Here is a 25,128-nt window from a genome sequence, read left to right as displayed (position 1 = left end):
CGAAACACAGCCATGCAAACACATCCTTCTTGTAATGCTTTTTCCAAAGGTTTTATGTAATTGTATCCTTTTTTGAGGGGGAACAATACAAAGTTTTCAATCATTCAGTAGTTCACGATTTCTTTTCATTTACAGGATGTCCTAAAAGGTTACCATTTATGGGTACAAAGCGTAATACATCAGATTAGTACTGATGACAATAATCATTGTCATTTAAAAAATTAAAAATAATCAAATTTATTTATTTATAAATAAATAAATATTTTTTTTATTAGTAAACCCATGAGAATTAAGAAGAAATTTTATTTACATATTATAAATTTGAATAAATACGACACGTATTTTTTAATATAATAACTATCGGATTAACTTGCATGTGATTTAGTCGAGAAATCTTGACTAGTTTAGGCCATCACTAAGATCATTGCCTATCAATTGACTATCTTAAAACTAGTCGTGTCTCTGTTCAAACTGTTTATAACTGGGGGGAAGGGATTGTTAGTAATGCAGACTATGAATTCCATTACTAGCAATATGTCCTACCAAGTCAACCTCCACGTGGCCCCCTGGAAACCATCGTGATGAATTCAAGGTGTAGTCATCACGATGGGCTATTTGATCTGCCATTTCATTTTCATTTATCATCCCTCAGTGGTGTCTCGCCAGCATATACAGTTAGTGTAGGTGGGGTCAAAATTCTATTACCATCCTTTAAAAAAACTGTTTATAATTACTTCTCTCCGTCCAAAGGTTGCCTGGAAGAGATCGCTTTTAGCGATAAGGTCGCCCATTGTTTTCTCACTGTGATTATTTCTTGTAATTGTTTGTATCTATAATAAGTTTACTATTGTAATCTTTTGGAGGAAATAGCAGAAAATACCAATCTATATATCTAGTCGAGAATTCTCGACTAAAATACATGTAAGTTAATCCGGTTGTTATTGCATTAAAATATAATATGTAGTTAGGAAACTTTTAACAATAAAATATCACATGGGTGGGTATAAATAATAGATGGACCCATTCATCATAGTTCAAATAATACTCAGGGGGGCGAATTGGGTCTTATTATGATTAATCGGTTCAAATCCGCGAATTTTGAGGGGTGTATTAACATTTACCGTCATTTGGCTGTGATTTGACATAGGAGAGTTTTTTTCTCGTCTCAAATATCGTCATAGTCGTAGAATACTGACGGATCTGACAAAAAAATACATGATAGATATACATATCCGTCAGTATTCTACGACTATGACGATATATTGAGTTTGTTTTGGATATTTGTTATCTATACTTTTTTTTATAGCACTGAGGTGGCAAACAAGCATACGGTCCACCTGATGGTAAGTGGTTACCGTAGCCTATGAACACCTGCGATACCAGAGGTATTACGCGCGCGTTGCCGACCCTGAAGAAACCTCTTTACCCCCCTTTTGAAGAGCCCCATGCTGTAGTCTCTTGGGACAACTTCGGCAGGGAGCTTATTCCATAACCTGAGTGTTCGTAGAAGGAAAATATTTCTGAAACCGCGCTGTACCTGTATTTCTTATCTAAATTTGTGTTAAATGTCATTTGATTTTTTTACCACTGTTTTTATTATTATTATGTATTAAATAATGTATTTATTGCTGTGTATTCTCTATACAGAATATATAGATGTATAGATTAGCCCCTACAAGCAGCACCCGTTCACGAGTATGACGGATGACCCGGCTATCATTGTGCTCAATCATATTTTAGGGAACTTAACGACCCGGCCTATCACGTTGCCATCAGTCAGGACCTTATAGTGAGCATGGTTAGCTTCAGGTTACTTGAATATATATAAATTTGTATATAAAATATATATACGAGTATATTAAATACATCTCTCATCTATTTACTATTACTTATTTGCGCTACCTAACTTTGATACGTAAAAAAGTCATTTCAGAAGTGTAAACCTATTTCTGAAATCCGCGTGTAAGAAGTAAGAAGTATCGGGCAAAACGTTAGAGGTATGTACACTCACTCACACTCACACACACACACACACACACACACACACACACACACACACACACACACACGCGCGCGCGCACACACACACACACGCACGCACGCACGCGCACACACACACACACACACCTATTTGTGTGTGTGTGTATATATATATATATATATATATATATATGTATATATATATATATATATATATATATATATATATATATATATATATGTATGTATATCGTTAACATCGGACCTATAAAGCAATTTGCCAGGAAATTAGTTTATTCGACCGTTTTAAAAAGCAAGACTTCTAATGAATATACATGAGGCCTTAATTTGTATTAGGCTTGTATTACACTATAGTGGAGTTGATCGAAGCAACTGAAAGCTTTGTTCACACGAGATATGTTTTTTTTTATGGTACTTAGAATGGTAAACAATCTGATAGCTCACTTAATGGAGATTGGTAATCTATAGAAATGAACAGCATCAATGTCATAGAAAATCACTAGAGGGAGACTTTGTACAAAAGTCGATTGCTTGGGTACCTCTGTCCCATTTGTGTTTCTACCTTGAAGCAGTTGTGTTTGCATGGCTGTGTTTCGGTTTGAAGGGTGGGATATGCCGTGAATTTACAGGGTACAGAGTAATAACACCTGAGTCCTCAGGAATGGCAACGCATGAGGGGTATCATGGGCGAAACAGTATACTGTTATGTCCATGGTACTACTCATGTCTATAGGCGACGGTTACCACTTTCCATCAGATGGGCCGTAAAAAAAAAATACTGTGACGTGCATGATACTCGTATTGCCATTTCTGAGGACTATGGTGTTATTACTTAATCTCGTTACAAAATCTGTCCTTTTAAAGAAAAACACAGCAATGCTATTTCAAAGCAGAAATACGGATGGGGACGAGTTACTAGTGCAGATCACTTTTGTACAAAGACTTCCTTTGGTACTTCCAGAAGATTCTCAATTCGTCTAAATACAGATTAAAAATAAAGACGTTCTTAATTCGGTCGTATTTTTTATGTTTGTTACATTATAACTGAGTCATTTATAAACCAATTTTGAATTTTTTTTTAATGGATATACTTTCAATTAAGTTTATTTATTTATTTTTCATTAGTACAAATATGTGTACATGGCGGACTTAATACTAAAAGCATTCTCTCCCAGACAACCATAGGGAAGTGTCAGAATACTCGAATGCGGTACTAGTAATTATTGATATACTTACATACTAAAAGTCTCCCTCTGGTGACTGGTAACATATAGTCACTATGTTTAAAAAACCAAATAAACTTTTCAATGAAATAATTGGATTGATTTTTCCCAACGTACCGCTTCAAAACTAACAAACAAATCCGCGTACAATTTTTTTTTATACAGTACAGTGTTTGACGGTCAACTTTTTCAATATCAACTTTTCGTGTGTGCACTCAGCTTTATACGTAGGGTTGGCAGACCGACACGATCCGCTCATTAAAGTAATGAGTCTGTGGACGCGGCGCGAATTAATTGCTCAACTATTTTACTAGTTGTACGTACGGTGACAGCCCTCGAGGCTCGGTGTTTATCATTTTGGTGTTAGAGTTAGGGGTTAACTCTATTAGTGAATTGACTAAGTTAGATAGTAAGAATAAGGAATGCTATATTACATAGTGCTATCTCATTCTAAAGTCAACACAGTTTCGATTTCGTACTTCTACCGTGTAGCAGTTGTGTTTGCATGGCTGTGTTTCGGTTTGAAGGGTGGGATATAGCAGTGAAATTACAGGGTACAGAGGAATAACACCTGAGTCCGGAGGGAAAGGGATTGTTAGCATTGGAGTTTGACAGCCCCATTGCTAGCAATATGCCTTATTAGGTCAACCTCCACGTGGTTCCTGGAAACCATTGTGAACAATTCTTGTTGAATTCGTCACGATGGGCTAACTGACCTACTTCATCCTCACCTATCATCGTTCACTGGTGCCCCGCCGGTGTATACTGATAGCGCGGGTGGGGTTACCATTATCATCCATTAAAAAAAAAATAAACACCTGAGTCCTCAGGGATGGCAATGCATGGGGGGTATCATGGGCGAAACAGTATACTCTGTTATGTGCATGGTACTGCTCATGTCTATAGGCGACGGTTACCACTTTCCATCAGGTGGGCCGTCAGCTTGTTTGCCATTCTAAGTTGTATAAAAGTTTGTACTGTGGGTATTATAGAACTGCTATCATATCAATCGTTAACTGTTCTCTGTTGAACATAGATCTCTCCCATAAGTTTTACCAGTAGTTGCCACGTTTGGCAGGCGGGTTGACAATCGCAGTTAGGCTTTGGTTTTTTAGAAGGTATGCTGCTGTTCATCTTTCAATCATTAATTTCCCTTATGCGCCTTTTACGAAGTACACAAGAAAGGAAATGGTCCTATCTATGCCAGGATCTAATAGCAAGACCAGAATGAAGAATTGATATAAATACTTACTTTTTTTTTTAATAAATAAGTAGGTAAATATATGTGTGTGTGTGTGTGTCTATCAAACACATATACACTATCAGGTCGACTTCCACGTGGTATCCTCTGGGCATTATCGTGCTGAATTCCAAATGTATTCATCGCGATAGGCTAACTGATCTGCTTTTACATTTTCACCTATCAAACCTCACTGGTGCCCCGTCAGGGTACACCGTTAACGCAGGCGGGGGTTATTCCATTATCATTTATAAAAAAAACCGACTTCAAAAATCAATTTGTTTGCATTTTTTTTTCATTGTTTTTACTTTTCTTACAATTCCGTCACTTTTAAACCAACTTGAAAAATTCTTTTTTTTATCTAAAAGCATATACTTACAGATTAATTCTTTAGAAATATTATCAAAATCGGTTAAGTAGTTTAATTATTAGACAAAAATAACTGATTTCGACACAATTGATGTCGGTTTTTCTGTTTCTATGGGACACAATCTTTAATTACTATATGCAGGGTCTGTAACCGTTGGTTATATTATGTTCATGTACAGACAGACAATCAATATAACCTTTAATATATTTAAAACGGTATGACGTTTACCTAAGCTTATTCACAAGGATTTGAATAGGGTTTCGCCACGTCACTTTGGCACGGACCTTTGGTGTGTTAAGGCATGAGATGAAGCGGTTATAATTAAATAGTTATTTAGTAATTAATTTTTAATAGATTTTAAACTTAGATTATATAGAGACAGCAGCATGGGGTGCTTCAAAAGGAGGGTAAAGAGGTTTCTTCAGGGTCGGCAACGCGCGTGTGATACCCCTGCTATTGCAGGAGTTCACAGGCTACGGTAAACGCTTCCCATCAGGTGGGCCGTATGCTTGTTTGCCACCTCACTAGTATAAATAAAATATAGATAAATCGTCTCCATACAAATGCCTCAAGAATAGCGAGTCAACTTTTTCATACAATTTTGCGTGAGAAATAGTTATGAGTGATTCCTTTATAACTTCTATGTTTATTTTGACTTATAAATTCTGCACCTTCTTAATGCGCATAAACTATTTTTTTTATTAACTATAGATACGTAAATATATATTGTATGCGTAAATATATAAAACATTAATAAAAAAAAAAACGAGTCTGCTAATTTGACGATTGGCTGAGAAAAAGTTGAACCGTGTTTGATGCTCCATCTATATAATCTAAGATTTCCAAATGGAGCGACAGTGTTTTCAATTATGAACTTTTTTTATACCACGAAGGGGGCAAACAAGCATACAGCCCGTCTGATGATAAACGGTCACTGTAGTCTATAGACGCCTGCAACACTAGGGGTGTCACGTGCGCGTTGCCGATCCTGAAGAAGCTTTAATAAACCTTTGCACTGATTTTGATTTTTTTTTAATGAGTATTTTTAAATAACTGTTTGATTTGTTGAGTACAGTATTAGAATACTTTACTAAAATTGTAAATGTGAAAGTGTGTTTGTTCGTTTGTTAATTTAAGTGCCTTAACAGCTTAACTAAACGTTATAAAATTTGATACATATGTACTATATAGAACGGAGAATAACTTAAGCTACCATTTAGCCTAATCAGTGAAAATATCGCTGTCACGCGGACGAAGTCGTGAGTACAAGTTATACATGTAAAATCACCCGCTGTCTCTTATGAAATTGGACCAAATGAGCAAGACATGATTAATGTAGCTCAGATAACAAGTTTATGCACGATGTGTAAGCCTAAATGGTAGTAAAGGCATATGTCTGCTTAAAGCATTTTGGGGTTGCCAGTATGTTCAGATAAATTGGTTTTAGTATATTATATCTTTTTATTATTACTTCAGCCGTTAACTGTCCACTGCTGAACGTAAGCCTTCCCCATAAGGGTAGTTTTGTCAGTGGTTGCCACGCTTGACAGGCGGGTTGGCAACTGAAGTTAAGCTTTGGAGATGTTTTAAGAGGGACGCTGCTGCCAATGCCTCGCCGTTTCTTTGTCGGCTCTTACGATGCCTACGGGAAAGGAAGGCAATATCTTTTTATACTGCCGACTAAATATATAAATTTTTACCTCCTTTAACTTCTATCTTTTTGAAGTCGGTTTAAAATTGAGTTCCGTTATTTACTATTTATTAATTTTTTGTTGTTTTTTTTTGCGGGGCAAAATAGATTTATTCATATTATACATACATGAATAAAAAAAATGAGGCTTGGACTTGACATTTGGGATTGCCTGGTCAACAACTGAGCGTTATGTCAATTTAAATTAATTTACTTTTACATTAATACTCGCCCACTATGTACTTTTTATTATAACAGATTGTGAATTGTCAATCTTTGTCGGGTGCCCACGGTACAGGCTCGCCTAGTGTGGGGCCCATTGCTACTTTTGTTTGTAACTTTGTGTTTTTATTAAATAATAAATTTCTATAATTTCTATTCTATATATCGATAGTTTTCTCTTTACAATGCATCTAATTTAAACATATTTTTTATACAACTTAGAATGGCAAACAAACTGACGGCTCATCTGATTGTAAGTGGTAACGGTCACCTATACACATAAGCAGTAACATGGACATAACAGAGAACACTGTCTCGCCCATGATACCTCCCATGCGTTGCCATTCCTGAGCACTAAGGTGTTATGCATCTCTACCCTGTAAATTCACTGCCATATCCCACCCTTCAAACCGAAACACAGCCATGCAAACACAACTGTTTCGCGGTAGAAACACGAATGGGACAGAGGTGCCCAAGCATACAACTTTTGTACGTATTTTATATTTGAAACCACTAAATTCGATTACTATAATTTAATTATAATTATTTTAATATAATATCTTGTTTCGCGGACAATGGTATGGCTTTTGTATAACCGCACGGATCCCCAAACGGGCGCCATGTTGGACCGCATTTCCGGACAGTATGATAATTCGAGGCCGGATGTCCGTGGCCGCTGTGTTTATATGCCTTTCAGATAGTTTCAAATTTAAGCTCTGAGCATTTTTGTACTGAATTCCCTACTGGAATTCACTAAAAGTTCTCATTTCACAATAATTTTGTTACTGTGAAGTTTTTAATAAAACAATACAGAGAATTATTATAGTTTTTCCAAATAATTTGCGAGGTAAACTAGATAACAGTTCTCTATCTGTTTTTCTATAACGAAAGGTTGTCTATAAGAGATTGCCGTAGCGATAAGACTGCCTTTTGTACCTTTATGTATATATTTTAATATGTACTTTAAGTTACGTTAGTATTTCACTTAAATTTTTTAATTGTCAATGTATATTTTTATGTTTTTGGTGCAATAAATAAATAAAAAAAAAGATTTTCGTGACATTTCAGTTTGATGTCGCGAGATACCAAGCCAAAACTCTAGTGGGCAAAATCGAAAAACATGGCGTCCTGTTAAGAAAGTTTTGTCTCAGTAAAGTTTTTTTTTCCATAGGAAGAAAACCGAAGGATTTGTCCAGTGGCAAACTAATAACCAGAGGGAGACTTTGTACAAAAGTCGATTGCTTGAAGCAGTTGTGTTTGCATGGCTATGTTTCGGTTCGAAGGGTGGGATATGGCGTGAATTTACTGAGTACAGAGGAATAACACCTGAGTCCTTGAGGAATGGCAACGCATGGGGGGTATCATGGGCGAAACAGTATACTCTGTTATGTCCATGGTACTACTCATGTCTATAGGCGACGATTACCACTTTTCATCAGGTGGGCCGTCAGCTTGTTTGCCATCCTAAGTTGTATATAAAAAAAGACGATATTGATTCCAATTTTTCCCATAAATTATTATAATTACTTGGCACTAATTGACTCGGCTAATAATTATTCCATTTTAATTTCAAATGTCTTATTATATTTTAATTAAATACCTTTTGAGGGTGAAAACGTCTTGGGCATTGGCAAATTAGCAAATACCTTTAATTGGTTTTTTATTCAAGTCAAAAAGAAAAAGCCATTAGAATTCCATGATTGCTTGAATTTATTAATAAAAAAAAATATATATTGCGTAGATGCAGCAAATTTGTTTTTTTTTATACAACTTAGAATGGCAAACAAGCTGACGGCCAACCTGATGGAAAATGGTAATCGTCGCCTGTAAACATGAGCAGTACCGTTGACATAACAATGTCTATAGGCTACGGTAACCGCTCACCATCAAGGTAGGCGGGGAGTATACTTATTTTGTACCTAATTTGTATTTAAAGTCGACACTGTATATTTAAGGTCAGCACAGTATAATTTCTTGCACGATAAACCCTTTTGATCTTATATTATTTAATTATATTCATAGTAATGAAGAAACTACACTTTTATAACAGAAAATATTAACCAAGCTTACGGTCACCATAAGCCATAGATACTTGCAACTCCAGGGGTGTCACATGGGCAATTTTTTAAAATAAAATTTTCATATTAAATTTTAGATTTTACAATGCATGGTGTATGGTTTATAAGAGACATAATGTGTGAGAGTTATATATATATATAATTATATATAATACATTGTATACTTTCAGTTGCTAGTTCTTAAATAGTTTTTCATAATTCTCTTCTTAGGATCACTCGCTCTAAGGACACAGCTCTAAAAGTAGAGTTTTTACAGTTGGTCTTTTAAATCCTTATTATTTGTATTTTTAGATTACACTAATCATTTACCATCCGGCGAGCCAAATGCTATTTGACCACGTTCTTCGCATAAAATAAATCACAACCTGCTCAGCATCTACAAACGTAAACAAGAGCTGTTGCAGAACAACTGTTGTTTTTTTTTTTGGCAAAAAAATAATAATAATGGCACTTGGCTTTGCGCCAGCCCTATTTTATCAGCAACATAACTTAGGTTACATAAAGTCGACTCGATCATGTGCGTTGAAAAGCACTATGATTTCTGAGCACGTGCGGCTAACATGGAGTTACTAAGACATTATTGTAGGGTTGCCACATTTCTGTTTTTATTATACTGTTTATTTTTACCACAAATAATGAGGTCGTTGTTTCGTTAAAAGTTCTGTACTGTCGTACACTGTATACTGTCTATCTGTCTGTCATGTCAATGTATTTGTCGAATAATAAAATTGAATTAATACTAAACGTAAGCGTAGTTCTTAAAATCAGTTCTCTCCTCATTCCTTAAATTAATATCTATACAAATCAATACATGTAATAAAATCGTAAATGGTCGCTGTCTGTACATGGAAAATATATAGGAAAAACCATTATAGGGGAGCTTTATGAATGCAATAGAATACAAAATAATGATTTTTAGAATTTAGCACGCTAATCTCAGAAATAAATGGCTTTAACGATTTGAATGCGGTGTTCACTAATGCATTACAGTTTGCACCACTTAACATTGTTTATTTTCTTTAGATAGATAGATAGATAGATGACCTTTATTACCAGTATTAAGAAAATAAAAAATTAAAACAACAAAAAGAAATAAAGAACAATTATTGTTGCTGGTAATAGGAGCTGCCTCAGCTGTTGCTACATATTGTACATCTCCAGCGAGATGTACCTATACAGCGCTGATTTTCAGGCGGCCCCTTAACTCCTTTACCTTTAGCATGCGTGCGGGTCGCCAATACCTATTTCTCGGATGGGAGACTCAACACGCTTACCAACAAATACATAAAACATTACAACAAATACATAAAACATTACAACAAATACATAAAACATTACAACAAATACACAAAACATTACAACAAATACATAAAACATTACAACAAATACACAAAACATTACAACCAAAACCGAAAAGAACAAACTCTGAATAAATTATCGCACTTCACAATGACAGCATCGTAAAAAAAATAAAAAAAACGAACGTGAAGCATCAGTTTCTCAACTGTTTTGAATTTCAATCGGTTCATAAATAACAAAGTTATAACGATTTAAAGAATCACATATAAAATGCTATAAAATAACCGATTAGTTGAATTGGTTGAAACATTTTTTTTTTATTAAAATTTATTGATTTTTGAAAATTCTGCGGTTTAAAGTACGGGGTCCTACTCAGGGTCGAGGAAAAATAAATAAAGTACATAAAATCTACCATTTTTTTTGCATGCTCTCGAGTCACTTGTGACAGCCCTACACTTGTAAAGTGAGACAACTGCAGGGGCAAGTACGTAAGAATTTGGGCGGGTTGATGAAGTTTTCTGTATGGGTTATGAAAACCTAGTAGCTACGAGTACTACGCACGGTACTGTAATAGTCGATTGGATACGTGACACTGTATGCGCTTTAGGTATGTCCTTTAAAACAATGTAGTTAATAAATTTGGATTGCGTAAAGCACCAGTTTTTTGCCCGCTACTTCGAACGCGTTTATTTTAAAAGTAGAAACATCTATGGAAGAGTGGTCCGTTTGGATCACTTCTTGTAGCATGTAGATCCTGGCATAGAATAGGCCAATCCTTTTTCGTGGGCATCGTAAGAAGCTTATGGTGGAAGGATGGGCAGCAGCGTCCCTCTTAAAACATCATCAAAAACCAAAATGTGGTTGCCGTTTTTTTTATAAAAAAAGTCGGTTGCTTGGGTACCTCTGTCCCATTCGTGTTTCTACCGTGAAGCAGTTGTGTTTGCACGGCTGTGTTGCGGTTTGAACGGTGTGACATGGCGTGAATTTACTGGGTACACAGGAATAACACCTGAGTCCTCAGGAATGGCAACGCATGGGGGTATCATGGGCGAAACAGTATACTCTGTTATGTGCATGGTACTGCTTATGTCTATAGGCGACGGTTACCACTTTCCATCAGGTGGGCCGTCAGCTTGTTTGCCATTATAAGTTGTATAAAAAAAAGAGCATTATTATTTGTAAATATCTAAAATTTTATTAATTTTAAGCTATTACAGTGTAATATAAATAAAGAAGTATGTACTTACATAATACGTTAATAGTGTGTGTGGCTACCACATTCTCAGTGAGCTGTGCGTTGATCCCGTGGCATACCACCACAATAGAGCGTCGGTTCGGCTCCACCACGACAGTGATATTTGATGTCGTTATCCATCCACCTGGAAAAGAAAGATAGAATAGAGGAAATGTTTTTTTTTCCATGTTTATCTATCTTACTATTGTAATCTTTTGGAGGAAACCATAAAGAGTATTTATTTATTTATTTATTTATTTATTTATTTATAAAAGACACACCAACAATATGCTCACAACAATTAAGCAGACAATGTTATAAATAAGTAAAAAGTGAAAAATTACTATTTAAAAATGCTTAAATCTAAGTTTACTTGAACAAAAACATCTCACTCCTCACTACCAAGATTAAGGCCATATGAACACATCAATTATATCATCATAACTCCTTCAGTTCTAAATCAGTTTGGAAAATTATTATTTTTTATTTGAAAAAAGCATGAACTTATATATATATATATATGAGTCGTGTTTTATATCAAGCCAAAGGAACTAATTTTATGAAAATTAATTAAATGAAAAAAGCTGAATTCGGTTTTTTTATAAGACACAATCCTTAATTACATATTGGCTTTTACCCGCGACTTCGTCCGTTTGACTAAAATAAAATAGAGAACAGCATTCAGCGTAAAGTTCGCCAAATTACCACATCTTATATTCCCACTGCGAATTAAAGTTCAAAATAAACATTATAAGAGAAATAATTTTTATTTAAGTATACTTGTTCACAAGCTCTTTTCATCCAACCTAAAACAAGTATTTATTTATTTATTTAATACAAAAACGTGTAAATATTTTTTTTTTATACCACTGAGGTGGCAAACAGGCATACGGCCCACTTGATGGTAAGTGGTTACCGTAAAACACGTTATTTGCAACAATTTAGTAAAATAGTTAAATTTCTTTTTTACCAAAGGTTGACTGGGAGAGAATGCTACACAGTATTAAGTCCGTCTTTTGTACCAAAAATTTTTTTTGTAATATTAAGCACATTTCAAAAAAAGTGTTTGGTACAAAAGATGGACTAAACATAAATATAAAATATAGATTTAAGAATAAATAAATAAAAATCCAGAGCTCTTTAAAATAACTTACATGCTAAATCTCTTAAAAAAATTATAATTCTATTCTAATAATCTAAAATAAGATATACCCTTCAAAAAGTTTTTACCAGTTCATGAAAGTTTTTTTTTAAAGTTTAAAGTTTTAAAGCCCTTTTCTATCTGTTCTCCCTTAACTAAAGGTTGTCTGTAAGAGATTGCCCTAGCGATAAGACCGCCTTTTGTACCTTTATGTGTATATATCAATCTGTATTTATGTTACTGTATTTCACTTGAATTATTCACTTGTCATTGTATATTTTTATTTATGGTGCAATAAAGAGTTAAATAAATAAATAAATAAATAAAATAAATGATGCATACCTTCTGGTGATATTACAGTCCTGTTACTGGCTTCTTTGTGATGTTTACCCAGTACTAGCCACTTGATATCGGCTGCAGGGTTCGAGGGCGCCGTGCTGCAGCTCAGAGGAACAGGATCGCCCACCCTCGCTTCCGAGGGCCCGGAAATAGTCACGTGTGAAGGAGCGACTGTAATGGAAAAAATACCATCAGTTTATCTGAGTTTACATAACGGGTTATGGCAGTGAATTTACAGGGTACAGAGGAATAACACCTGAGTCCTCAGGAATGGCAACGCATGGGGAGCATCATGGGCGAAACAGTATACTCTGTTATGTCCATGGTACTGCTTATGTCTATAGACGACGGTTACCACTTTCCATCAGGTCGTCCGTCAGCTTGTTTGCCATTCTAAGTTGCATAAAAAAATCGATTTGTTCCCAATTCAATTGCGCACAAGTCACCAATCCGTTATTTTCCTTTGGCCAAATTTTTCCAAAAAAAAATTAAACAACAGGAAAATATCATGGGATTATCGAAAAGTGTTTTAAATATTGAGAAGGAAGGGTATCGCTTTCAGGAGCAACTGCAGCGGGCGATAAAGGAAAATAAACAAAGTTTTGATAAAAAGCGCGAAAAGTTTCCGAGGCATCAATACAGTTTGGAGGATTAAAACTTTGTCTTATAAATGTCAGTGAGGACGGCGAATTGAGACGGATTGTCGTGTTAGAGGGGGACGGAGGTATTTTGTACAATTGCCTTATTGCCTCCCCACGTTTAGGATGAAACAAAACGATGTGTTTTCCATATTGTATAATTTAAAATGTTACATTCATGTGTGAATGCTTGGTTTATTAAATAACTTTATTGAGTCAAAGTCTTTCGAAACTTGACTTTGCATGACTTTTAATGTGTTTGATGGAGGAATATTGTGGAAGAAAGTCAAAATATATGTAGTAGGATGACGGTTATTTTACAAATCATAAGAAGAGGTGTGACAGAGACAAAAGAAATTGATAGATAAACTGGACAGTTGGATTTTTAAAATACTTGTTTTTTCCTGAAAAAAATTGGTTACGTGATTCTTCGCAAATACTATGATAGATTGTATATTCTTTATTGTATTGTTTTTGACTGCTTTCATAAAGAAAGAAGTTTTCAATTCGGCTGTATTTTTTTTTTTATTATGTTTCTTACCTCTCATAACTTGGTAGGTTGTAAATCGATTTGGAAAATTCTTTTTTATTTGAAATATAAAATCTGAACGGAAATAATATGTAAGTAACCCAATAATAGTAAACTAGTAGTATAATCCTTTTAGATAAACATCGAAATTTTCGAAATTGGTTCACAACTGATGGAGATATGAGGTGATAAACATAATAGAAAAAAAAACACAACCGAATTGAAAACTACCTTTTTGAAGTCGGTAGAAAAATTAAGATTAGATTTGTTTTTTACTTACGAGATAAATGAATAACTTACTGATATAGCTATCAAAGTTAACACCCATCAAACGATGTCAACTCGAGAAAAAAAAACATAGAAGAATTTTTTTTTTATACAACTTAGAATGGCAAATAAGCTGACGGCCCACCTGATGGAAAGTGGTAACCGTTACCTAGAGACATGAGCAATACCATGGACATAATAGAGTATACTGTTTCGTCCATGATACCCCCCATGCGTTGTCATTTCTGAGGACTCAGGTGTTATTTCTCTGTACCCTGTAAATTCACGCCATATCCCACCCTTCAAACCGAAACACAGCTATGCAAACATAACTGCTTCATAGTAGAAACACGAACGGGATAGAGATACCACGGTAAAATTTATAGAATAAAAGAATTACTATAGTATTAACAAGATGAATATTTTATTTATTTTATTTTATTCCAAAATGTTTACACAACGCACATACTATTTGAAAGTTTTCATAAATGTCCAATTTCGGCGAGCGCCCGTAACCTGCCTTGTTACAATCCAAACTTCTCAAAAGTAGTTCCGTGTGCGAGATCCGAACATAAATCCACAGTGATCCGGGCGAGTTACAGTGCAAGTTTCGACAGGGCATTCAGTAAATAGTCCGGTCGACTTTGTTGGTTATTTTCACTTTGTATCGATATTATCGAAAAATTTTGATACTTTAAATATTTTTATTGCGGATTATTGGAATTGTGAAATTAATGGCGTGAATTTACTGGGTACAGAAGAATAACATCTGAGTCCTCAGGAATGGCAACGTATGGAGGGTATCATGGGCGAAACAGTATACTCTGTTATGTCCATGGTACTGCTCATGTCTATAGGCGACGGTTACCACTTTCCATCAGGTGGGTCGTCAGCTTGTTTGCCATTCTAAGTTGTATAAAAAAATGTTTCAATGGGTCTTCTAAACCATTCAGATATTTAAATGTCATTTCATTATCAACATAATTTTTTTTTAATGGATGATAATGTAATGGTATCCCACCACCCCGCCCGCGCTATCGGTATACACCGACGGGGCACCAGTGAAGGATGATAGATGAGGATGAAGCAGGTCAGTTAGCGCATCGCGACAAATTCAACAAGAATTGTTCACGATGGTTTCCAAGGGGAACTACGTGCAGCTCGACCTAATAAGGCATATTGCTAGCAATGGGGCTGTCAAACTCCATTGCTAACAATCCCTTCCCCCCATCAACATCATTACATTCTCTGTAAACTATAGATCATCATATCAGCCTTTAACCGTCCACTGCCGAACATAAGCCTCCCCCTAGGGGAGTTTTGCTAGTAGCAGCCACGCTTGGCAGGCGGGATGGCAACCGCAGTTAGACTTTAGAGATGTTTTAAGAGGGACGCTGCTGCCCATCCCTTGCCCTTCCTTAGCCACCTCTTCTGACACCCACAAGAAAGGAAGGGGTGGCCTATCCTATATCGGGAATGACACGGATAAACTGTAGGTATTATTATATAATAAAAAAAATATATTAATGGTTATATTAAATAGATTTTTGGTTCTTGATATTTTCCAACAATCCTTGCAATGTTACATTAAGGCTGCCAATTTGTTACTTTAAATCTATAGCCGTCATTCTTTCAATGTATATAATATCGAATGTAATGCAGAGCAGTTGTGTGAGTGCAAATTTAATGCTGTTTTATGTAATATTTATTTTATAAATGTATTAATTTGTAATCTGTTGCCTTGCTATAAATAAATAAATAACTAATGCTTAGCTGGTAGCTTAATGCCATGTGGCATTAAGCTCGCCACTTGTACAAAGTTTTATTGTGCAATAAAGAATAAATAAATAAATAAATAAATAAATAAATAAAATATTAATAAATGCCAGTTAATTACATGAACTATGTGATACGTGCAAAATATTAGTTTCTAATATGGCGTCTATTAATATTTTAATTCATTCTCTTTAAGCCCGTCTATAATAATTAGAAAGCTGATTAGATATTTACATTCGAGGTTGTCTGGAGGGCGGGCGCGAAAAATTATTTGCACCGTCACAATTTGACATTGTGACGATATGAATTATGTTACAGATGCTTCTTGAAAGTGACATTTACCAGAGGCAGGTTTTTGTATAAAAGTCGTTTGCCTGGGGACTGTTGTCCCATTCGCGTTCCTGCCTCTAAACTGCTGTGCTTGCATGACTGTTTCAGTTTGATAGGTATGGAGTATGGTAGTAAAATTATAAGATTTTTTTAATGGATGATAATGGAATGCTATCCCCGCCTGTGCTATCGGTACACACTGGCAGGGCACCAGTGAGGGATGATAGGTGAGGGTGAAGCAGGCCAGTTAGCCCACCATGACGAATCTAATAATAAATCAATTACGATGGTTTCAAGGGGCAATCACGAGGAGGTCGACCTGACATATTGCTAGTATCCCTACGAGATATTATTAGGATTCAAGAATGGTAACACATGAAGGGTATTATGGGTGTAATAGTGTATTGTGCAGTGTCCATGGTGCTGTTCATGTCTATAGGTGAGGAAATTAGTAAAAATTGATATTTTATTTTATTACTTTTTTTTAAACAAATTTCACATCTCCCCTCTTAAGGAGAGGAGATGGCAACTAACCCCCAACAGAAGCACAGTCGGCCGGGGTTCAAGGCCCCAGGGAGAAAAACCGGCGTACAATGCGGGCAGAATCTAAAAGCACCGCTTTCTGCGTCTTTCCCGGGAGTGAGCCACTTCGGAATCCAAACCGTCTGAGATGTTGTTCCAGACTAGTTCTAAACTGCCATAAACTAAAGTTTCATCCCAACCATCTGGACGAGTGGCGGTCCTCTACCGTGCATTTTTCAAAATACTTTCTTTCACGCACAACCTTTGGAATCAACTTCCAGCAGCAGTATTTCCGAACCGATACGACAACATAACCTTCAAGAAAAGAGTATATTCCTTTTTAAAAGGCCGGCAGCACACCTACAATGTCGCTGGTGTTGTGTGTGATCATGGGCGGCGGTAGTCACTTACCATCAGGTGAGCTGCATGCTCGTTTGCTTGCTCGTTGTGTTGTAAAAAAAAAGAAGACGGGCAAAGCCGCAAATCATATGCTAGCAAGTATTACATATAAATAAAATCGATGACCCCAGTTATTAAGGATGATTGCTTGTTTCAAAGCGTACCCAGTTTCCACTCGACTGGTCACGGGTTCGATTACTGTTCGAGACGTTTCACGTTCAAAGAGATTCGATTATATCATGGAATTTGCGAATGCGGGTAGTTTTTTAATAGGGCAAATATATAAAAAAAATATTTCTCTGATAATTGTAATTTATTTGACAAAAAGCAATAACTACAATCGTAAAAACACACATACACACACACACACATGCACGCACGCACGCACGCACTCACGCACGCACGCACGCACGCACGCACGCACGCACGCACGCACGCACGCACCCACGCACGCACGCACGCACGTATACATACACTCCTGCACACGGACACGTGCGCTCATACATATACACATGCGTACACATACATATAAATATTTCGCAGACACATTACACTTATAATTTAATATTTGAATTAAGAACTCTGAATCAGATTGAGAATATTTGAATTTACAATTCGAAATAATGTTGAAAATATTTAAATTTAGAACGCCTATCTAGCTAATAAATCTGCTTGTTGCCAAGCAAAATGTACTTACATTTTGCTTAGCGACAAAAAGATTTTTGCTCTGAAAAGAGAATAAACTTAAATAGTCACATAATTAATATGAAATTATGATTATAAAATGAAATGACAAAATCTTTTCAGAACTGGTAACGTTATTACGTAAAATAGATACAAACTATTTTAATGATTCTTTTTTTAATAGACAGAGTCAATTTCTGTGTTAGTTTCATTTATACTAATTTCTTTGCAAATGAACTTGGTTTCGGTATAGAAAAGTCCACCCCTTCCTTTCCCGTGGGTGTCGTAAGAAGCAACTAAGGGAGAGCAAGAGATGGGCAGCAGCGTCCCTCTTAAAACAATTCCAAGGCCTAACTGCGGTTGCCAATCCGCCTGCCAAGCATGGCAATGACTGGCAAACTTCCTCAAGGTGGAGACTGATGATCAGCAGTGGACAGTTAAAGTCTGATTCGATGAAGCAACTCAACTGTCAAATAAATTTAGTAATCCGGGACGGTAACGTATTAGGAGTAATATAGGCGTCACAGTATATATCTGATGTCCATAATACTTTCTGAAGTCTACAATCAACGATTACCACTCTCCATCAGGTGGGTCGTTAGTCTGTATGTCATTTTTGTTCGTATAAAAAGTAGGTAATTCACTTAGTGGACTTTGAGTATTAAAGCAAAGTGATGTAAGTCAAAAACGAACGTTTTCCGTTAGGGTTCAGTTGTTGTACCGATGGGACCCCATTTGAAGTTACCTGTTCGATGTAAATAAACAATGAGCTAGGGACGAAGAGAGCCGTTTCGGGCTTGGTACAAGTTAGAGACTGAGACGATTATAATATTGTTGCCACGCTTGTCACGATGATATTAGAATAGTAACTCTGCCTACATTAATGATATACGCGTTGGCGAGGCACCAGTTAGCCAATCGTGATGAATATACCTAGAATTCAGCACGATGGTTCACAGGGGAGCCACGTGGAGGTCGACTTGACAGGGCATACTGCTAGCAATGGAATCGGTAGTCCGCATTACTAATAACCCCTCTCACCCCCTCCCCCTCTCAATGGCAAACGCAATTAGACTTTCGTAATGTTTTAAGAGGGGCACTGCCGTCTATCTCTCGACCATAAAGTTGGACGTGGACAGTAACAAAGTAGAGTGAGTTAATATATATTTCTCAAACATGCTTGAAAATATGAGCATTATTTTGACAATCTTCTTCGAGATAAATCAAAATTGCCGTACTGACTAGATACATGCGGGCAGCGACCGGCAAAAGTTGTATGAAAATCCATATCTGTCCTGTTTTGCGGCCAGATAAATTACTATGTAAACTCATATCTGTCCTGTAATTTAAAAATGGAATGACCTTTTACTTCGAAACATGGCTACCAAGGAGGTAACTAATAAAAGGTTTTATTTATATTTCGAACTGACTTGAAAATAAAAAAGCTGTTTATTGAAAAAAAAAAAACAGAGGAACATTATGGCGCTGTTCGTTATTCGTCATTGAACTTAAAAAGTAAAATTGTGTTTTTGATTTCCGCGCATTGTTTGAGAAAAGTACTATACAAGCCTTGGCCACAACTAGGCATTGATGGACTCACGTATGTGTACCTCGGCTATGCCTCGGCCCACATTTGTACGTTCGTCCATCAATGCCTCAGTTGCTGGCCGCTGCAGTAATGTACTATAAATATATCATCATTTTCCGACCGGCAACCTGTTTGTTTTCAACCCTCTATATATATATATATATATATATATATATATATATATATATATATATATATATATATATATATATATATATATATATATATAAAGTAACTAAAGTATATAGAGATTACTATTTATTACCTAGCCCTACTAAAAACCCGCTTCCTCTCATCACTTGGACACAAACAAACCCGAATTAATGTTTTTTACAATCTCCCACTTTGATATATTTACTTTATCAAAGGATTTGGAAATACATAAAACGTATCAGAATTACACAAGTACAACTCCAGCCTCCGTTGAAGGTCTCTCAAAGGGTCCCAGTTAGTTGGATGTAAATTTATAAAATTTACCGATGCTCATAATTTATTTATTGGGTTTTATTAGGATTGATCATCAGAATAATGATGTCTTATAATTATTTATTTTGTAGCAACATTATATATTATATTCTTTTACCATCTATTTTTTTAATGGGTAATAATAGAATGGTAACCGGGGGGAAAGGGGTTGTTAGCAATGGAGTTTGACAGCCCCATTGCTAGCAATATGCCCTATAAGGTCGACCTCCACGTGGTTCCCCCTGGAAACCATCATGAACAATTTTTGTTGAATTCATCACGATGGGATACCTACTTCATCCTCACCTATCATCTTTCACTGGTGCCCCGCCGGTGTATACCGATAGCGCGAGTAGGGTTACCATTCCATTGTCACCCATTAAAAAAAAATAGTAACCCCGCCTGCGCTATCGGTATACTCGTACACCGACTAGGCACCAGTGAGAGATGATAGGTGAGAACGAATGCAGGTCAGTAGGCTCACCATGATGAATTCAACAAGGATTAACCATGGTGGTTTCTAGGGGGAACCGCGCGAAGGTCGACCTGATAGGGTGTATTGCTAGCAATGGGTCAGTTAGACCCCATTACTAGCAATCCCTTTCTCCCCCGACCCTCTCTTCTTCTACCATGTAGTCCCGGCATAGAATGGGCTACTACTTCCTTTCCCGTGGGTGTCGTAAGAGGCGACTAAGAGAAATTACTGGTTGAGAAATGGGCAGCGGCATCTTCTTTAAAACATCACCAAAGGTCTAACTGCGGTTGCCAATCCGTGTGCTAAGCGTGGCAATTACTAGCAAAACCCTCCTTTGTAAACTGGATCGATACGTTGGAAGGTATTTTCAACTGAATTTTATGCTACTTAGAATGGCAAACAAGCTGACGGCCCACCTGATGGAAAGTGGTAACCGTCGTCTATAGACATGAGCAGTACCATGCACATAACAGAGTATACTGTTACGCTCATGATACCCCTATGCGTTGCCATTCCTAACGACTCAGGTGTTATTCTTCTATACTTTGTAAATTCACTGCCAAATCCCACCCTTGAAATCGATACACAGCTATGCAAACACAACTGCTTCACGGTAGAATCACGAATGGGACAGAGGTGCTTAAGCAAACGACTTTTGTAGTCTTCCTCTGGTAGCAGCTAGTCGAAGACTTCAAATAGGCGTTCCGCCCGTGACACCCCCCATGCGTTGCCATTCCTGAGAACTCTGGTATGGGAACGCGTAAATGGAGTAATAGAAAAATCGTACTTACATAGAACAGTGAGATCAATTTCAGCCTTCAGCGTGTTGCTTATCATTATATTCTTCGCCTCGCACGTATACCGCGCCTTGTTGTCTGACGCGTCCGCTTTGAACGATAGCACGTTCTCTGACATCCGGCCGCTTGTCCTGAAGCAAGAAAGAGATTTTTTTTTATACAACTTAGAATTTTATCGCAAACAAGCTGACGGCCCACCTGATGGAAAGTGGTAACCGTTGCCTGTAGACATGAGCAGTACCATGGACGTAACAGAGTATACTGTTTCGCCCATGATACCCTCCATGCGTTGCCATTCCTGAGGACGTAAGTGTTATTCCTCTGTACCCAGCAAATTCACGCCATATCCCATTCTTCAAACCGAAACACAGCCATGCAAACACAACTGCTTCACGGTTGAAACACGAATGGGACAGTGGTATCCAAGCAATCGACTTTTGGACAAAGTCTCCCTCTGGTACGTATATACGGGTCACTTGATGGTAAACGGTTACCGTAGCCTATGAACTGAGGTAACAAATACCACGGGTATTGCGCGCGTGTTGCCGACCCTTAAGAAACCTCTTTACACCTTTCTGACGAACCCCATGCCCATGCAGAATCTCTTGGAAAAAGCTCGGCAGGGAGCTCGTTCCATAACCTGAGTGGGAGAATAGAGTTGTACGCGACCATCTAGGCTGTAAGGTATGTGGGTGAACTCCCTGTCGATGGCGAACCGTACGATGGTAAAAACTGACCTTGGGCATCATATTGAACAGTATTAGATTGTTTGTTTTTTGTCGCTTCCGGCCTTTCTGTCCCTATGTATGCTTAGATCTTTAAAACTACGCGACGGATTTTGTTGCGGTTTTTTTTATAGATAGAGTGCTTCAAGAGGAAAATTTATATGTATAATACATGCATAAATATAGTAGAAAAACACTGGCAATTTTTGTGGTTTCTAATGTGACGTGACGTAATGTACATCCGTGCGAAGGCGAGGCGTGTCGCTAGTAAATTATATATTTCTTTATCTATAATAATTTTAAGAACAAGGAAAAAAACTTAAATTAATAAATAAATAAATGCACGCAAGAATGTTTGACTACCCTACGCAGATGTTATCAATTTTCTATTAAGGCATTTCACACAATTTCGGTTCACCCAATAACATTCTGTGAGAAACGCAGCGGCGCGTGGCATAGTGCTGCGCCGCTGCTTGCTCTACCGTGAACGGTGGTGCTCTTGCCTTTCTGAGCCCTGGCGTGGTTTAATTATGGATTTAATAGATGTTTACATCCGAATTTAGAGGCTGGGAACGGGTAGCAGATTTGTATTTTCAAGTTAGGCTACTTGGAAGGTAGGTAGATATAACAATGGCTTAGTTTAGTAACTGTTATGTATATGTAGCTTACAGATATAATAAAATTATAATTAGACGATATGTGTACACTAGGGGTGAGGTATATATATATATATATATATATATATATATATATATATATATATATATATATATATATATATATATATATATATATACCTTGGCAATACCTATATATTTAATTTATTTTATTTTACACTTTATTGCACCATTTATCAAATAGTAAACACATATAATTGTAATGAGAAATGATACAGAAGGCGGCCTTATCGCTAAGCAATCTCTTAAGGACAACCTTCGGGTAGAGGACATTGAGAAAAGAAAGAAAAGCAAAGGGTAGGTGGCGCACTGTTATATATATAAACAAATATATACATATACACAAACTTAAAAGCATACATACAACAGGAGAGAGTGAAATTGGAAATTGAAGGTAGAAAACGGGAAAACAGTACTTAAAGGGAGAGATAATATAAGATTTAACAGAGGTTTTGGTTATGTATTGGTCCGATAACGAATTAAAAGTTTAAAGAATTAAAAGACCGAATGAAATTTGACACATGGATGGAGTTTAGAACATATAGTATATTTTTTATACCAACGAACGTAGGCAAAGTCATAGAAAACAACTAGTTTTTAAATAATTCAAACATGAATTTGAAAATTCAAACGTTTACAGACCAAGGGCTTACTTTGTAAAGGCGATTTCTAAACAAACATTGGACTGCCAACTAGTCAAAACGTCATAACTCAAGAAAAGTCAAAAATCCCGCAAGACTAAAGTTTGACTTCCCCTCTTTTTGGCGCATGTCTTCGTTTAATTTAAGAATTCATAATTATTTTTAATTCCAATTCCTCAACGGCTTATGATATTTTCTGTGACAAATAAAAATAAAAGGAAAGAAAGAAAGAAAGAGAGAAAGAAAGAAAACTTTTATTGCCAATAACAAAAAGAGTAAAATTAATTATCAATAGAAAACAAACTCCACATTTGTTATTGTCAAAATGGCCGCCACTCAGCATGTGCTGCGGCGAATTAATTGCTACAGCGCTGATATTCTGTGGTGGCCAAAATAGTAATTAGTAATAAAATAATATTTCCGTATGATCCCGGCATAGAATAAGCCACTCCTTCTTTTATCGTGGGTGTCGTAAGAGGCGATTAAGGGAGGGCGAGGGACGGGTAACAGCGACCCTCTTAAAACATGTTTAACACCTAACTGCAATTGCCAATCCGCTTGCCGAGTGTGGCAACTATTGGCAATATCACCCAAAAAGGAAGCTAATGTTCAGCAGTGGACAGTTAAGGGCTGATATGATGATGATGAACACAATAATAAGTTTTTTTAAATAAATAAATATTACAGTTTCAATATATCGCAAAGTATCTTTTTTTTTTATAACACAGGAAGCAAACGAGCATGCGGCTCACCTGATGGTAAGTGACTACCGCCGCCTATGATCACCCGCAACACCAGCGGCATTGCAGTTGTATTGCCGGCCTCTTTAAATTTGAAAGATATTTGAACACGATACTTTTAGACTTTATCAGAATTTAGTTTGTAAATTCAAGATATTATTTAAATTAGGCATTTTGAAATAAAACAATTCAAATATAAATTCTAGATTGCGTACTTTGATACTAGATGGCGCTGTTCAGTAGTATTTATTATTACAAACAGATCAGTTTTATATCTCTTTATGACAAATCGGTAAAAAGTAGCCATGTACATTTTGAGTTTGTGCAATAATAGATTGGAATGTTTTATCGTGCTATGCATAATAAAACAGTTTTGAAGAGAATTGAAGCGTTGACGGGAAAAAACATGAGTGCTGCTAAAATGGCAGCTTCCTCACAAAATAAAACCGGTCAGGTGTGAGTTAAACTCACATGTCGAGGATTCCGCACATAGATATGAGATTAAGAAGGTAAAAGCCCTTAAAATATTAAAAAAAAAAAAAAAAAAAAAGATATGAGATTACTTAAGTAAAATAAGTGAAATAGTCACCTAAAATCTGTTAACAACTGGATCTCAAAATTATATTCGTTTTTTTGAAATTTTCTTTTAGAATTTTTCGAAAACTGTGCTAGTGGGAAACACCTTTTTATTATTTTTTTAATATAAATATATATCTTTTGAAACTGTAATTATTTTCAGATTTTTAGCTTCACGAACTATGGAGATAAGAGGGAAAGTATAGTTTCTTTTTTACATTATCGATCATAAATTAAAAATTACGGAACATAAAAATATATGAAAAACAATTTTAAAATATAAAAACGAAGCTCTTTCATATGATACACTTGGAATTTTGGACTCCCTAGCAAAGTTATTAAAAATATGTGTTTGAAATATATCCACTGCAATAATATGTAAAGGCTAATAATATGTAAAACTATTCCAAATTTAAAATCAATACATTAGCAGTTGCTACGAGAGACATCTGCCTATCTCTA

General features: G+C 36.2%; 1 protein-coding gene across 3 annotated transcripts in view; it reads right to left on the bottom strand.

The window, feature by feature from the left end:
- Positions 1-25,128, bottom strand: part of LOC113510906 (nephrin) — a 328,760-nt gene that overhangs the window by 39,417 nt on the left and 264,215 nt on the right. For all 3 annotated transcript variants that reach the window (XM_052891906.1, XM_052891905.1, XM_052891904.1), the window contains exons 9-11: positions 21,302-21,438; positions 12,841-13,008; positions 11,371-11,502 (exon numbers count right to left, since the gene is read on the bottom strand). In XM_052891906.1, coding sequence (XP_052747866.1) covers positions 11,371-11,502; positions 12,841-13,008; positions 21,302-21,438 — 437 coding nt within the window. The remainder of the gene's footprint in view (positions 1-11,370; positions 11,503-12,840; positions 13,009-21,301; positions 21,439-25,128) is intronic.

The sequence above is a fragment of the Galleria mellonella genome, unplaced genomic scaffold (genome assembly GCF_026898425.1).
Source record: "Galleria mellonella isolate WM207_F2 unplaced genomic scaffold, CSIRO_AGI_GalMel_v1 utg146, whole genome shotgun sequence".
NCBI classification, from domain to species: Eukaryota; Metazoa; Arthropoda; class Insecta; order Lepidoptera; family Pyralidae; genus Galleria; species Galleria mellonella.
Note: the sequence above shows the minus strand (reverse complement) of the source record. Positions and strands in the feature narration are given on the sequence as shown.